Source organism: Piliocolobus tephrosceles, chromosome 14, assembly GCF_002776525.5.
Source record: "Piliocolobus tephrosceles isolate RC106 chromosome 14, ASM277652v3, whole genome shotgun sequence".
In the NCBI taxonomy this organism is placed as follows: Eukaryota; Metazoa; Chordata; class Mammalia; order Primates; family Cercopithecidae; genus Piliocolobus; species Piliocolobus tephrosceles.
In genome coordinates this window covers 62,544,781-62,560,465 of record NC_045447.1, presented here as the reverse complement: position 1 = coordinate 62,560,465, position 15,685 = coordinate 62,544,781, and the positions used below count along the sequence as shown (strand labels likewise).

General features: G+C 35.6%; 1 protein-coding gene across 5 annotated transcripts in view; it reads left to right on the top strand.

Annotated features, from left to right (window-relative positions):
- Positions 1–15,685, top strand: part of CNTLN (centlein) — a 365,382-nt gene that overhangs the window by 234,975 nt on the left and 114,722 nt on the right. For all 5 annotated transcript variants that reach the window (XM_026453873.1, XM_023197173.3, XM_026453874.2 and 2 more), the window contains exons 14-15: positions 8,432–8,523; positions 15,100–15,626. In XM_026453873.1, coding sequence (XP_026309658.1) covers positions 8,432–8,523; positions 15,100–15,626 — 619 coding nt within the window. The remainder of the gene's footprint in view (positions 1–8,431; positions 8,524–15,099; positions 15,627–15,685) is intronic.

Sequence of the window (15,685 nt, the reverse complement as noted above, 5' to 3'; positions counted from 1 at the left end):
ATTGTCTGATGCCCCAATATCTAAAAAGCATTTTTCATACATTTTTTTCTAGTTTTTAGTTGCTCCGTATGGAAGGGAAAATCTGGTCCCTCTAACTTACTTTTCTTTTTATTGAACATGTTTTCTCTGGATTAAATCCCAAAACTCTTTCCATGTTCCAAATGTATATTTCCTGTTTTCTGACACCTGTTTCCTTCTGGCTGCTTTTACAAGTATCTTAAAAGTTAAGCATGTCATCCAAAAAAATTCAGTGCCTTTTCCCTCAAATGAGTTCAGTCTCCTCTAGGCTTCCCAAATGAATACCTTAAGCCCCTACCATGCTAAATTTCTCTTTACTGAAAATTGCAATTTATAGTATAATGAGTCTTGACTACAATCCCACAATACCTCTCTCAAGAGCTTAGCTGAACTGGAGAGAGCCGAAATGCCAGGTGTATGAATAGCTGCTCTAAGAGAACAAACCAAAATGAAAGTTACAGCCATCTTTAATTAATCACTGAGATAGTTTAAGCAAGAGGCTAAAGGGGAGAAAGTGCCAGCTCCCCATATTTTATTTTCCCCCAGGGGTCAAGTTGATCAACATAGAAATGAGGGTTGTCTCACTGCCAGTGGATCCTCAAACAAAAGGTTCTTGCCATTTGATAGACCTGAGGCATGGGGGGAGGGTGTGGGAGGATGGTTGGGAGAGGAAAAGTATAAAGTCAGAATGAGGACAAATATCTTCAAGTTTACTGCCTCCTCCCAGTCTTCTAAGGAGGTTTCTGCAGAGACACCTAAGCAAACCTCAGCCAAAGGCCCCCAATAAAAATGCCTCCATATCAAGACATCTATGGTAGAATTACAGATATGTGTAAGAGTGTGATTGGCCAGGGAAACTAGTGTCCTTGAGTGTAACTCCCTTCAGAGACTGCAGTCCATTGACCTACAACAAGTCTGGTTGAGGAGGGCAGCTTTGCCCCATGAGGTGTGCCAGGTAAAACCTTGGTAATTACCTATGGTCAGGCCTGATGAATCACATGTAAGGTTTGGCCAGGAGCTAGATTGCTCAGTCTTTACTGAGTCACAGGTGCATGAGTATGTTCACAAAACCGTTTCTTACCATGTTTGTCATTGAAAGTTGAGGGCTTGTGTATCAGACAATGCAAGAAACAAGCAAATGAGAAAACTCTTTCATACACAATAGCAAGTATTTATTTATTGCATATAGGTCTGTGTGTTGGCTGAAGCAGCTGTTACTGCTGCAGGTTTTCTGGTCCAGCTCTGTTTCAGGCTGCAAGTCAAGTCCACTTCTGCTCCATGTGTCTGATTCTTGAACACAAGCAACAAGTATAAACATGAAGAGCTTGTTTTGCCTGTGTTTGGAACTGGCACACTGTAACCTCCACCCGAGATTTCTTTGGCTAAAGCAAGTCTTCTTATTAAATACAACCAACAACAATTCACACTGTCAGTGTTAGTTTCTATGGAGGACTGGGAGAGTATTTTAGGCCTTTACCCAGAGTCTACTAGGCCTTGCATTATTCCTTTCACAAATTATTAGCAACAGGCATGACAGCCAAATCCTGAGCCATGTTTTAATGTCAACATCTGAGATTTGGTCTTTATGCTGCCAATGATTCAGTGTCCACTCCTTTGATATGGTGACAAGCAATTTCATTTTCCAACTGTAAAAGTACTGGAACTTATACACTTCCCATATTTCAATGGCCAGTGCCTTTCTGAGCTCAGATCTTTCTTAGAGTAGTTAGTCAAGTGCAGCCAGCAATAACCAAACTCATGCTATCAGCATTCTGCGCTGACACCTCCTCACTCAGTATAAAATTTATTAGGTTATTAGGTACTTTTTTTGCCTTCCAGGTTATGCCAGGTGGCAGTTTTCTAAATGTTTTGTAATGACATAACATGGGTCACCATTTTCTCAGCATCCTGTAACATATATTTTGCCGCCTTCCACCCAGTCCCAAAATCAATGCCACATAATTTAGTTTTTTATCATAGCAGCACCCCACTTAAAATTACCAATTTCTGTATCCCATCAGCTTTTGCTGCAGAATAAACAACCACAAAATCTCACTAGCATGCAGTAATAAACATTTAGTTCTTGCTCATGAGTCTATCAGCTGGGATAACTGTGCTGCAGGCTGCAGGTCTGTTGGTTGGCTGGAGTGCTTCACCTTGAGGCAATATTGAATTTAGGTCTGCTCCATTATTTCTTAATCCCAGTTCCAGGCTGAAGGGGCAGTGACTACCTGAACATGTTCTTTTCAAGGCGGATGTTGGAAATTTCCAAGGGGTGATCAGAAGCATACAGTTTCTTAAGTTCTAGGCTCATAACAAGTATGCTGTCATTTACACCCATGTTGCCCTAGTCCAAGCAAATCACATGGCCAAACTCAACATTAATGGAGCAGGGATCTGTACTCTATCCATGAAGGTATCCATGAAAGAAGTAAGCATTTGCTGAGTAATAATCTACCATAGTATGATATAAAATCATAAGCCAGTGAGCAAAAGTATGCTGGAGCTGTTAGTATATGTTGCGAGCATATGGTTTTCTAGGTAGTCTGACCCAGTCCAGAAATAAAGCATCTAGAATGTAGTAAATGGACTGCAAATTTCAGATTGTCTTTATTAAATGTTAATTTAAAAAAGTACAGACTTCCATAATAGCTGGGCAGCATACAATTTAAGTTCCAGATTTCTGGCAAGTAATTCAAATGTACTTACTATTGAGAATAGATTGTGTTGGATACATACCAAAAAGAACATGACCAAAAAATCAAGCCTTTAGAAATGGTCATCCTACTTTAACTTAGAGCCAAATGAAGGGAACATATTGGGAACAAAAGGGAAAACCTTTTAGGCATATTCAGGTTTTCTCCAATAAAGCCAAAAACTTTTCAACAGCAATAAAAATGTTGAAATATTTACTTCTTGGAATGATTAATATTAACTAATTCTTTGTGACCATAATTTAATGCACAGTCATTAGTCTATTGAGCATATACTGAGTACCTAAACATTTAAGGAGAATAACAAAAATTGTTCTAATCCCATGCAGTATATTTTATAAAGAAAGGAAGGTCAGACTGCAGTTTCATTTTATGCTACTTATAATTGCTATCCGATCTAGTATAAGGGCATTCCTTCCAGCCCTACTCTTGTTATGTTAATATTTCTGATCTTATATTATTCTCTTATTTAGTGACTTCCTGCTAATAACAAAATAAAGCCCAAATTCCTTTATTCCACTGAAAACTAGCCCCTGCCTACCTCATTAGCCTTATCTTTCATATGTTTAGCATTATTTTTTCCTCCCTGGAACTGAAAAATCAGCAAAATAAAACCCCAAAGTGCTTTAGCATTTAATACCTCTGGACCAGTGTGCACAGTACTGTATTCCTTTCTTGTCGGTTCCATGTAGAAAAGACCTCCTCATTTTTAACAATAGAACTGGGGTGTGACCTCCTATATGAAGCCTTTTTCTGTTCTCTTTTTTTGTACCCTCAACATATGTAAATATATGTATATAGAATATATAAAACATATGCATTGTATGTATATGTATATACACACACAAATATATCTATATAAATGATTTATACAGTTTTTGGTTGCTTCTGTTATGCTTAAAGTCATGCTTCTTTGTAGTTGTTACCAACATGGCACTGGTGGCTCACACTGTAATCCCAAGATTTTGAGAGGTTGAGGCAGGTGAATTGTTTGAATCCAGGAATTTGAGACCAGCCTGGGCAACCCTGTCTCTACCGAAAAAAAAAAAAAGTTGGGTGTGGTGGTACACACCTGTACCCCCAGCTACTTGGGATGCTGAGGCTGGAGGATCACTTGAGCCCTGGAGGCAGAGGTTACAGTGATCCAAGATCGTGCCACTGCACTCCAGCCTGGGTGATACAGCAGGACCCTGCCTTTAAAAAAAATGGGAATTTTAAAATTAAAAAATTATTTTTAAAAAAAGCCAAAGGAATATTAAGAATATAGAGAAATATTAAAGTAAATTGAAACAAAAGTTAATTGCAAGAAGTAATTCGTAACATGAAATTTTCTTTCTTTTTTTCGGAGGGGGATGGAGACTTGCTCTGTCGCCCATAGTGGAGGGCTGTGGGGTGATCTCGGGCAACTGCAAGCTCCGCCTCCCAGGTTCACACCATTCTCCTGCCTCAGCCTCCTGAGTAGCTGGGACTACAGGAAACCACCACCACGCCCGGCTAATTCTTTTGTATTTTCGGTAGAGACGGGGTTTCATGATGTTAACCAGGATGATCTCCATCTCCTGACCTCATGATCCGCCTGCCTTGGCCTCCCAAAGTGCTGGGATTACAGGCGTGAGCCACCATGCCCAGCCTGTAACATGAAATTTATATGAAATCAGAAACACAATTACAGTGTTAAACTTCACAAAACTAATTCATTTAAATATAAAGAAATTAAAATATGAAGCACTTGGAAGTAGAAAATAAACAGTCTAAAATATTTTAAAAGTATGGGCTTAAGGAATAGCATAAAATAAAAAGGGGGTGTTACACATGGCTTTCAAGCTAGCTAGAGGAATTAAAAACAGCATGTTCAAATTCCCCTGATTCATCCAGTGAGCTAATAGGATCGAGTCCAGCAAGTCCCCAGCTTAAAGACATTTTATTTTTAAGGCAAGGAAGCCTATTTATTGGGTATAATTTATAGTAAATAAAATGAAAAAAAAAACCACAAAACCTACTTATCCCTCTGTTTTCCTACCTCTCGTCCTAGAAAAAGATACTTACATTGTCCTGGTAACTTCCTTTTTAGAATATTTGTGGCTGATAACAAAAATGGACTACTTGTCTTTGAACTTTTACCGATTGAATAGATTCTTCCCAGGCCTCCTGCCCAGGTAAACTCAAAGGAGATGGTCTTGGTCTCCAGAAAGAGGTGCCAAGTATAACAGTCATATCAAATAAATGAAATTCTCTCCTACTCATCAGAAACAGGATTTATTTCTTGCCATTTCATTCATCAGAAATGGGAGTTGAGTTTTCACTGGCTTATGGTTACTTCCAGAGGAGATGGGTTCTAATTATAGTTGGCTTATCTGACTTTATCTTGCCTAAGGCAATGATTTTTAATTAACACAAAAACCAAAAACTTTTTCATGGCAGGTCTTGCTGATTATTGCCTATTTATCCCCAATTCACTTATCTGAAACAGTGTTTAGAGTTATTTTTACTCACAATACTTCTGACACCAATTATATAGGTTTTTTCTTCCATCCAACAACCAACTCTTTGCTTCTCCAAACTCCAGTTGGGCAATTCAGTTCAGTTGTAACTACTTAGAATTAGTGCAGACCCTACAGATTAAGGACTCTGTCCCACAAGACTGCCCCCATTTTAGATCCCCATCACAAGTCCCAGGTTTCCACCTGTATTTCTGACCAACCGAGTTTAAATTGGGGGTTCCCAGGAGTCCTTCCTCAGATTTGTTAGTTTGCTAGAATGGCTCAGAAAAGTTTTCCATTTACTATTGCTTGTTTATTATAAAGGATACTATTCAGAAACAGCCAAATAGAAGAGTAGCATAGTTCATGGTATGGAGGAAGGAACAGGAAGCTTACATGTCCTTTCTGAGCATGCCACCTTCAGCACCTCAATGTGTTTACCAACTTGAAATTTCTCCAAACTCCATAGAGTTTTTTATGGAGCTTCCATTAAGTAGCTATCATTGATTCAATCATTGGCCGTTGGTGATTCAATTCAATCTCCATTTCCTCTTCCCTCTGCAGAGACCTGGTGGTGGGGCTGGATGTTAAAACCATCTAATCACACGGTTGCCTCCTCTTGCAGCCTGTCCTCATCTTGAACCTATCTAGGGGCTCACCAGGAATCATCTTATTAAGCATAAACTCTGATATGGTTGAAAGGAGCTTGTTATGCTTTGCTTGTAATAACAAAGGATGCTCCTATTACTCAAGAAATTTCAAAGGTTTTTGAAACTATGTTTCGGGAATTGGGGACAAAATCCAAATACAGTGGGCCCTCTGTATTCATGGGTTCCACATCCCTGGATTCAGCCAACTGCAGATCTAAAATATTTGAAAAAAAAATTGTATCTGTATTGAACATGTATAGACTTATCTTGTTATTCCCTAAACAATATGGTATAATAATATTTATGTGGCATTTACTTTGTATTAGTTATTCTAAGTAATATAGACATTATTTAAAGTATACAGGAGGATGTGCATAGGTTCTGTGCAAATGCTACATCAGGGACATGAGCATGGTTGGATTTAGGTATCCCAGGAAGGTCCCTGCAACAGGAACGACTGTATAGGTTTCTTATTGTATCACAAGTACCTTCTGAAGTAAAACTTATCCACTATGATTCTCATTTTCTTTTCCTAAAAGTGAAATACAATGATAATAGATTTTTAAAATCATTTGTTAAAAGAAAGAATCTAAAAGAAGAATACAAAGTAAAAGACTGCAGAAAACTTTATATTATTTAAGCCAAGAGGATTAAAAGAAAAAATGTAGAAAATAGAATATAATAAGCTTAAATAACTATGAATAAGCAAAATTAAAAGTTAATGCAAAAAAGAAAAAATGGAGAGAAGAAACTCCTGAGAAAGAATATAAATTAGAATGAATGTTTATACTAGTAAAAGTAAAGCATTTAAAACTAAAATATTGACATTAAATCTCCAGTAAAGTGAAGCATATGCTCACATGCCTGCCATAGGAAAGAAATAGGAGTGTGTATTTCTAACTAGGTGTTCTTTGTTTATTTCCCAAATCCTGAGATCCTTGAAGAGAAAGAGAATCAAGGGCCAGAAAATTGGATCCTCATTTCTTTCCATGGCATGAGCTTAGCTTCTTGAGCGTTCTATATAAACCTGTGAAGGGGAGAAACAAACTTCAGCAGATAAGTACAGGTGAACATGGTTAGACAATCCACCAGTGGACCTTGCACACATCCAGGAGCAAATAAGCAGCAGACAAATTCATTTTTAAATCAGTCTTCATCATTTATTTTATTGGAAGTATTTAGCTATTGTTGGCATCCCATGCTGTTTGAATATAGAACTATTATTTTTAAGATTAAATATTTCACTCAGAAATATACCAGATATTTAAATGACTAAAGGATGAATTGTATTTGCATATTATTTCTATATTGCTGAAAGATTGTTGTAAATGAATTCAGCACCATGGTGTTAGGGGACTAGAAGAAGAAACTTGGGAACTGATAGATTATTATCAAGGTGAAGGTACTTATTCCCCAGGTGACAAATTCTACCTATCCTAGTTTTTATTATCCTTAGGATAGTGTTCTATTTATTTCATAAGTACAGAAGTTTTAATTGGGTATGTCATTTTTCAAAGACAAAAGAAATGCCTAATTCACTCTAACAAACTTGTTAGTCACTGTTTATACCAGGAGGATTTCTACTCTACAGAGAATAATATTGTTTTCTTTTTCCTTTGTTGAGAAATCAAAATTTTACACTGACCTACAGCAGCCAAGCATACTTTAAAGCAAAATCATCTCAGGCTAACACAGATATATATCCCTTTAGTTTTATATATTCTTTTTTGTCCCCCTTTTATTCCTTAAGAAATGTTATATTCCAAAAGTAATTCACTAAGAAAATGTTAGTAAAATTTGTCATAGTAATTTATCTGATAAGAAAAAAGTTATTTATAGGATTTGATATAATTTGGTTTTAGTATTAACTGAAGTTTTATTATTTCGTTTTTTCTTTAAGGTTGTTAAGTTACTTATAGGTTTTGGCTTGGTTGAAAAGGTTTTGGTAGTCAAATGTGTAGCTAGTGTAGGAATGATTCGTAGCTATAACCTCACCCATATACCTAGCTTTTTATTTGTTGTGAAGTCACAGTATTTCTAGAGGAGTTATTTGTATGGTTTACCTTGCCCAGTGCATGATCTTTCACTTGAAAAAAAGGTTGTGGTAGGGGGTGTTACGATTTCAGTCCACCCTAATTCTGTTACTGTTTGCTTTGTTCAGCAATCACTGTGATCCTCCTGGCAGGGAACAAGATCCAGAGAACAAAACTAGTAGTGACTGTGTAGATAAAAAGGCAATGAATTCTGCTTTTAAGGCAAAGGGGGAATAGTCTACAAAAGAATGAAAATAGGAATAAAAGTGTAGCATTGTTAACCTGAAGATCTATTGTACTTTTGAAAAATCTTACACTGCAAAAAAAAAAAAAAAAAAGTGACACTACAAAGACACTTAATTGTGTGACTAAAAATCTTGAAAAGGGTCATTGTTTAGTTACTGGTCAAATACTTGACAAGAAAATACCGTAGATTATTCACAATTGAAAAACCATAGAACCCTTTTGCTTAAAATGACAGGACAGTATTTCAGCAGCACACGTGGTATCATAATATATTATTTATTCTCTACCAGAACAGCTCTTTAGATCTGGTGAAGATGATGAGGTCAAGAGGAGTACTCCAGAGAAGAATGGAAAAGAAATGTTGGAGCAGACATTACAGAAGGTAGTCTAATCTTTAAGATATTGAGCTGAGCAAGTTAAATCTGAATTTTAATGTAAAGGATTATATTTTAAAACGAGGGCTTATGAATGTAAACCTTGTGTGAATCCTTAATTTAAATTCATAATTCAAAATCGTTGGCTTGCCAAAATGGTGTAAAAAAAAATCAATGTTAGTGAAATAAATGTATAAACGCTTGTGCTTCCATTGACGTAGATTAAAATTATTTTCAAAAGGTGAAATGGAGAAAATGAATAAAATAGAAATTATAGAAATGTAGACTCTATGTGCTTGTTAGTTATAACTTAGTTTAAGTTTAAAATATATTTTAATAAGACTGTGCTATACTTCCACAAATATAGAGATTTGTAATATTTGAACTAAAATACTGAGCATAGTTATAGCTTTACCTCAGTAAAATGGTAATATGTTTATAGTTTTGATGTTAAACATGAAAATGTACATGGCTCATCTCATTTTAGATAAAAAATTATACTAATATAATTTAGTACAGCTTTTTATGTTTTAGTAAGACCATCCATGTAAACCTTATAGTCATGTTATAACATGTCTATCATTAATAGTAAAATACCGTTTTAAAATACTAACATTTACTCTTATAATTTTATACTTAATTTGTATTTTTATAAATAAATACATTGTTATCAAGTTCAGTTAAGTGGATCTAATTATTAATACTTTGTTATAAAGAAAATCTTTAAATAGTTTGTTGTTGTAAGTGCTTGTCATTTGGCTGCATTAGATTGATTTTAGTTTTTTACAAAACCTTAATACTTAGATAACGCTGAAAATGTACAAATATATAAACAAAAATATTAACATAGTTGCTTATATTTCGTTACATCTCTGAATCGACTTGTAGGAAATCTAGTGATTTACAGCAGATGATGTGATTGTTCATACTTCTAACAACTTGTCGGGTCACAAAGGCTGTCATCTCATTATTACTGAATGACACATATCAAGTTAACATAGTAACACAGAGAACTAGAAATGCTTGCATTCATTTGTCTTTAGGTAAAATGATTAATTGAATTAATCTATGCACTACCAGCTAGGATGTCATACAGTTCACACTAGCTTATCATTTTTTCAGAATAATATTTTTATTTGCCAGATTTTATAAGATTTTTGTATCTATGGATATATAATACTATGCTACTTTTTCTTGCCTTAGGGTAGAAACCCTAAAGAAAGCCATTATTTCATTCCATCTGCCATAAATGAATACTACAATAGTAAATCCAGACATCCATTTTAAGACCTGAACAACCAATATAAATTATTTTCATTAGTATACTATTTTTTATATTTACCTAATGTAGTTTTATCAATCACAAGTTAATTCCTCATGTTTGAGTTTCATTATTTTAAAAGGTTATATATGAAACTCACTCAAAATAAATTTAAAAAACAGTAATAAGATGAAAACAATATTTGTATACAGTAGAAATGAAACATATGAGCAGATTATTTTAAAAATAATATATTAACATTTCACATTGTTATTGGCAGAATTGTGTTCTACCCCCCACATTTATATATATTAAGAGTCCTAAGCTGTATTATCTCAGAGTGTTTACATTCATTTGGAGATAGGATCCTTAAAGAGGTAATTAAGTTAAAATAAGGCTATTAGGGTCAGCCCTAATTCAACATGACTGGTGTCTTTATTTAAAAAAAGGAAATTAGAATACAGACAAATACAGAGGGAAGCCCATGTGAAGACACAGGGAAAAGATAGCCATTTACAAGCCAAGGAGAAAGGCCTCAGAAGAAACCAACCCTGCTGACACCTTGATCTTGGACTTCTAGACTCCAGGAATGTGAGAAAATAAATTTCTGTTGTTTAAGTCACCTACTCTGTTATACTTTGTTATGGCAAACCTAGCAAACTACACTCTTCATAGCTTCATAATGTCAGGTATTTTATTTCAGTTTTGGAAAGAGCCTCTTTTTTTTTTTTTGAGACAGAGTCTTGCTCTGTCGCCCAGAACGGAGTGCAGTGGGCAGTGCTGGTTCACTGCAACCTCCGCCTGCCAGGTTCAAGCAATTCTCGTGCCTCAGTCTCCCAAGTAACTGGGACAGCAGGCGTGTGCCACCATGCCTGGCTAATTTTTGTGTTTTTTGTAGAGGTGTGGTTTCACCATGTTGGCCAGGCTGGTCTTGAACTCCTGGGTTCAAGTAATCCGCCTGTCTCAGCCTCCCAAAGTGCTGGGATTATAGGCATGAGCCACCGCACCTGGCCTGAAAAGAGCCATCTATTTGGTATATTATTTTAAATGTTCAATATTATAAGAAAACGTGGGCTTGAGCTGAATTATAATCCACAAGTTGAATACTTTTAACAGTTCCCCAGACTTTCATTCTCAAATATGTATTAAAATTTACTTTTCTGTTTTTGAAGGATTAAAATCAGTTTAACAATTTTTGAGTATACCTTGAATAACACTTTAATAAGTGCTATGGATTTTCCCTTTTCAAAATGTTTAGAAGTAGTGTCTCTGTTTTGTTATTTGTCCTCCATTTTAAACTTAAATAATTTTGACCAGTTCTCATGATTAAACATACATTCACGTTAGGCAGTTAACAGACCTTAAAACCACAGACATCTTCAATTGGTATGTATGTAGAGGTGGAAAGTTGTGGCATCTTTCCTCATCTATCATAAGGGCCACAGTTGACACTCCTATAATAAAAGGCAGTTTAACACGAGAAATACATAACATTTATTTAATCAAAGTTTTATGTGCCACAGGAGGCTTCAAAAACAAAGACCCAGAGAAAACTGTCTATTTATGTGCTTAGGTTCGATAAAGAAAGGATAGCCGTGTAGAAATGTATCTATACAAAAGGGTATGTCTATGGTAATAGGCTAAGGAGGGGCAAACCAAGCAAGGCCTGTCTGCTCAGATTCTTCTTGCCCTCTGTGTAGACTTCCTTCCTTCCCAGGTATGGGACAGGACCCCTCTGGAATGAAAGTCTTCAAGAGAGAACTGAGAAGGGAGAAAGTTACCTTTCTTGGTTTTACAGCTTGCTTTTGGGGAGAGGAGTTCTAGTTTGTATGACCTGTCTTAGGGAAGAGGAATTATGTTTGATGTGACTTACTTTATGGGAGAAAATGGGGCGGGTGACAGGAGGGCAGGAGATCCTGCTTCTGAGGCACTTCCAGTGACCTTCAATTCAAGGTGCTTGGCAAGCCAAAGTGGCATATTTTGGTGTGTTGTATTCTGAGCCCCAATGTATGTAAAATTTTAATGAGTTGTCCCCAAACTTAAGTAGATTTTAGTCAGAAGAAAAAGAATGCTAATTTCCAGAATTGGAATCTCAAATTTAAGATGTTTATTTGTTATATTTATTTGTAACATATTTTAATTGAATTGAAATATACAGCTGATTTAATGGCTAATTCAGAATATTCATCACAAGTAATTATATTTTAGTTACAGCAGTTTTATTAGGTAGATGTTAAGGTGAATGATAATATAAACAGTAATAATGATAATGATAGTAAATTGTTTACTACTTACTGTCTGTCAGGAATTATGGTTTATGATCACATTTAATACTCCCAACAAAACTGTAAGGTATAGGTATTACAAAAATGTAAGGTAACTGTATTTCCTCATTTCACAGATGAGGAAACTAAAGGTAAAATACCTTTAATATTTCACCAGCTAAAGCAAGTAGAGTTGGAAGTGAGATATAGACCTGATTCAAAATTCTATTTCCCCTAAAACACACTGCTTCTTATTAATATTTTTGTATCACCAAAGTCACTTTTGAAAAAAAAAGTGTGGACCAGTCAAGGCAACTCAATGAGACCCCGTCTCTACAAAAAATAAAAAGTTAGCCAGTTGTGATGGTACATGCCTCTGGTCCCAGCTCCTTTGGAGGCTAAGGTGGGAGGATCACTTGAGCCCAGGAGGTCAAGGCTGAAGTGAACCGTGATCGGGCCAGTGCACTCCAGCCTGGGCGATAAAGTGAGATCTTGACCCAGAGAAAGTGTAATTGTTTACTTGCATCAAATATGTATTTAAAAAGTACAGTATATTTTACTCACTCCCCTTTGGAATCTAATATGCAAAAGTATTTTAAAATATATTTATGAAAAGTATACTGATTTGGGCAGTGATTAAAAATCCTTCAATAAAATTTAAAGGTAGAGTGATTTGGAAAAAGTAAAAAGGATTCTGGTATAGATTTTTTTCTTGAACACTGTATTTTTTATCACATTAATCAGCTCCCCAATAAAGTGTTTACATTGAGAAGGAACAATACAATCTCTTTCACAGAAATATGCAGAAGTCTACAATAGTTTGAGACAAAATTTTTCAGATACCTTTATTCCAGGTCATGAGTAGGTCCTTTAAGAACATATGTCCAATAGTAGGTTAATATATCATACCATGGAATAGAAGTGATTGAAATTAGGTGAGATTCTTCATACTGTGTTGAGAAATACCCATGCCCCAGGATAGTATAGTCACTTAGTAAATTAATGTTGATTTAAATGAAAGGGGTTGCACGTTAAAAAAAAAAAAAAAAAAGATAATTTAGAAGGATGTGTAAATAAGACATGACTGAAACTCATGTTTAGGAAACAATTTACATCTTCACTATTATAAGTAAAGTTTCGTAAACTGGAAAATGTTAAGAATATGTATGTTTTATCTAGTATATTTCTGGAATATTATTATTTTGAATCATTGGTTATTGTCTTAGTCTCTTCAGGTGGCTATAAAAAATACTAAAACTGAGAGGATTATAAACAATAGAAACTTGTTGTCCAAGATCCAACTGTCCAAGATCCAAGATTCAGTGTCTTGTAAGGACTCTCTTTCTGGTTCATAGATGGTGCCTTCTTGCTGTGTCCTCACCTTGAGGTCTCTCCTTTTTTTTTGTTTTTTGAGACGGAGTCTTGCTCTGTCGCCTGGGCTGGAGTGCAGTGGCCGGATCTCAGCTCACTGCAAGCTCCGCCTCCCGGGTTTACGCCATTCTCCTGCCTCAGCCTCCCGAGTAGCTGGGACTACAGGCACCCGCCACCTCGCCCGGCTAGCTTTTTGTATTTTTTAGTAGAGACGGGGTTTCACCGTGTTAGCCAGGATGGTCTGGAACTCCTGACCTCGTGATCCGCCCGTCTCGGCCTCCCAAAGTGCTGGGATTACAGGCTTGAGCCACCGCGCCCGGCTGAGGTCTCTTTTAATAGCACTAATCCCATTCATGAGGGCCCCACCCTCATGATCCAATCACCTTCCAAAGGCCCCACCTCATCATTGCCATCACACTAGTGATCAGTTTTCAACATAATGAATTTTGTGAGGGACAAAAGTATTCAGACCATTGGAGTTGTCAGTGTATCAAACATGTTTCTCTGAAGAATTTAGTTTTAAAAGTAAAAAGAGTTTTCAGTCATTTAGATTGTTTTGTTTGTCTCCAGTTTTTTCTTGAGTCCAAATCTTTATTCATTTCCCATACATATCTGAGTAATTCTTCTTTCTCATATGCCTTGTTGAATAGTGGGAAGGGCACAAAATCCTGAATTTGGATCCCAGTTCAATCTCAGAAAGGTTTACCTCTGTGAAATTTAAGTTTACAGAACCTCTTTTTCCTGTCTGGAAAGATAATTGTTAGTTCCACATACCTCATGTTTTGAGATGGCCAGAAGAGATCATGTTGATTGTGTTTTTGAAACTATTTTGTAAATAGTAGAATGTACTTTACAAACAATAATGCTTATTATTAATAAGATCTAAATGTAAGTCAACTCCTCCATGAAATATTTGAACTTATGAATTGGAATTAATCGCCCAGACTTATGACACTTAGATTATATCCTTTATTAGGTTTATTTATGCAAATGTCTGTCTTTCCAAATGAATTTGAAATTCCTTAAGGTTAGGAAGTGTGTGTTACCATTGCTATGTCCTACAACACAAGCATTGTTTATTGAAATAAATGGTAAGATTTTAATATATATGCAATCTTGAAATCATTGTAATTTAAAATTGCTAGACTTTATTATTTTGGTAAACTGTTCCTTTATCACATAAACTGAGGACCACATGACCACTAAAATTACATTTTTCTAATTTAGGAAAAAAGCAGTTTCAGTAGATTACTTTGTATTGTCATTCCTTTTTCATATGATTGTTGAATATTGAAAAAAGTTTAATACAGTTTATGTGTCTACTTTTAGACTTTTTGTGTATGTTATTTTTCTCTGTAATATTTTTTCCACAATGAATAGAATAATGAATAGAATATATAGCCAAGGCACTTATGATCTCAGAAGACACTGCAGTTTATTAGCATACTTAGTTCTGTCACTGTGTAGAATTTTACCTTCTTTTACCATCTGTCCTTTATTCAACAGATATATTATTGCATTTTTTAATGTATTCATCTACACTGCCTTAGAATTATCTAGAAATTAAGTACTTTAGATTTGTTTTGTCCTTGTGCTAAATGTAATTTTTATTTCATAAGTTAGAAATGATAAAAAAGTATAGTAGATTATGGTTTTGGATTCTTGAAAGAATAAACTCTTCTCTTTAGGTCATTGAGTTGGAAAATCGGCTGAAATCTTTTGAGAAAAGGTCGAGAAAATTAAAAGAAGGGAATAAAAAATTAATGAAAGAAAATGATTTTCTGAAATCCCTCTTAAAACAGCAACAAGAAGATACCGAGACCAGAGAAAAAGAGCTAGAACAGATAATAAAGGGGAGTAAAAATGTAGAAAAAGAAAATACTGAACTTCAAGTAAAAATCAGTGAGCTGGAGAGAGAAGTCACTTTCCTGAGGAGACAAGTGGCAGAAGCTAATGCATTGAGAAATGAAAATGAAGAGCTGATCAACCCAATGGAGAAATCAGCAGACGAAGCTAAATCTAAGACGGCTACCACGGAAGTGAGATCTGGACGATATGATTGTAAGACAACTATGACCAAGGTTAAATTTAAAGCTGCCAAGAAAAATTGCTCTGTGGGTCGTCACCACACTGTTCTCAATCACTCCATCAAGGTTATGAGCAATGTGTTTGAGAACCTCAGCAAGGACGGCTGGGAGGATGTGAGTGAAAGCAGGTAAGGCTCTCATTAACTTAGCTCTGTGGTGGGGACACTGTGCATATGTAAAGCACTAG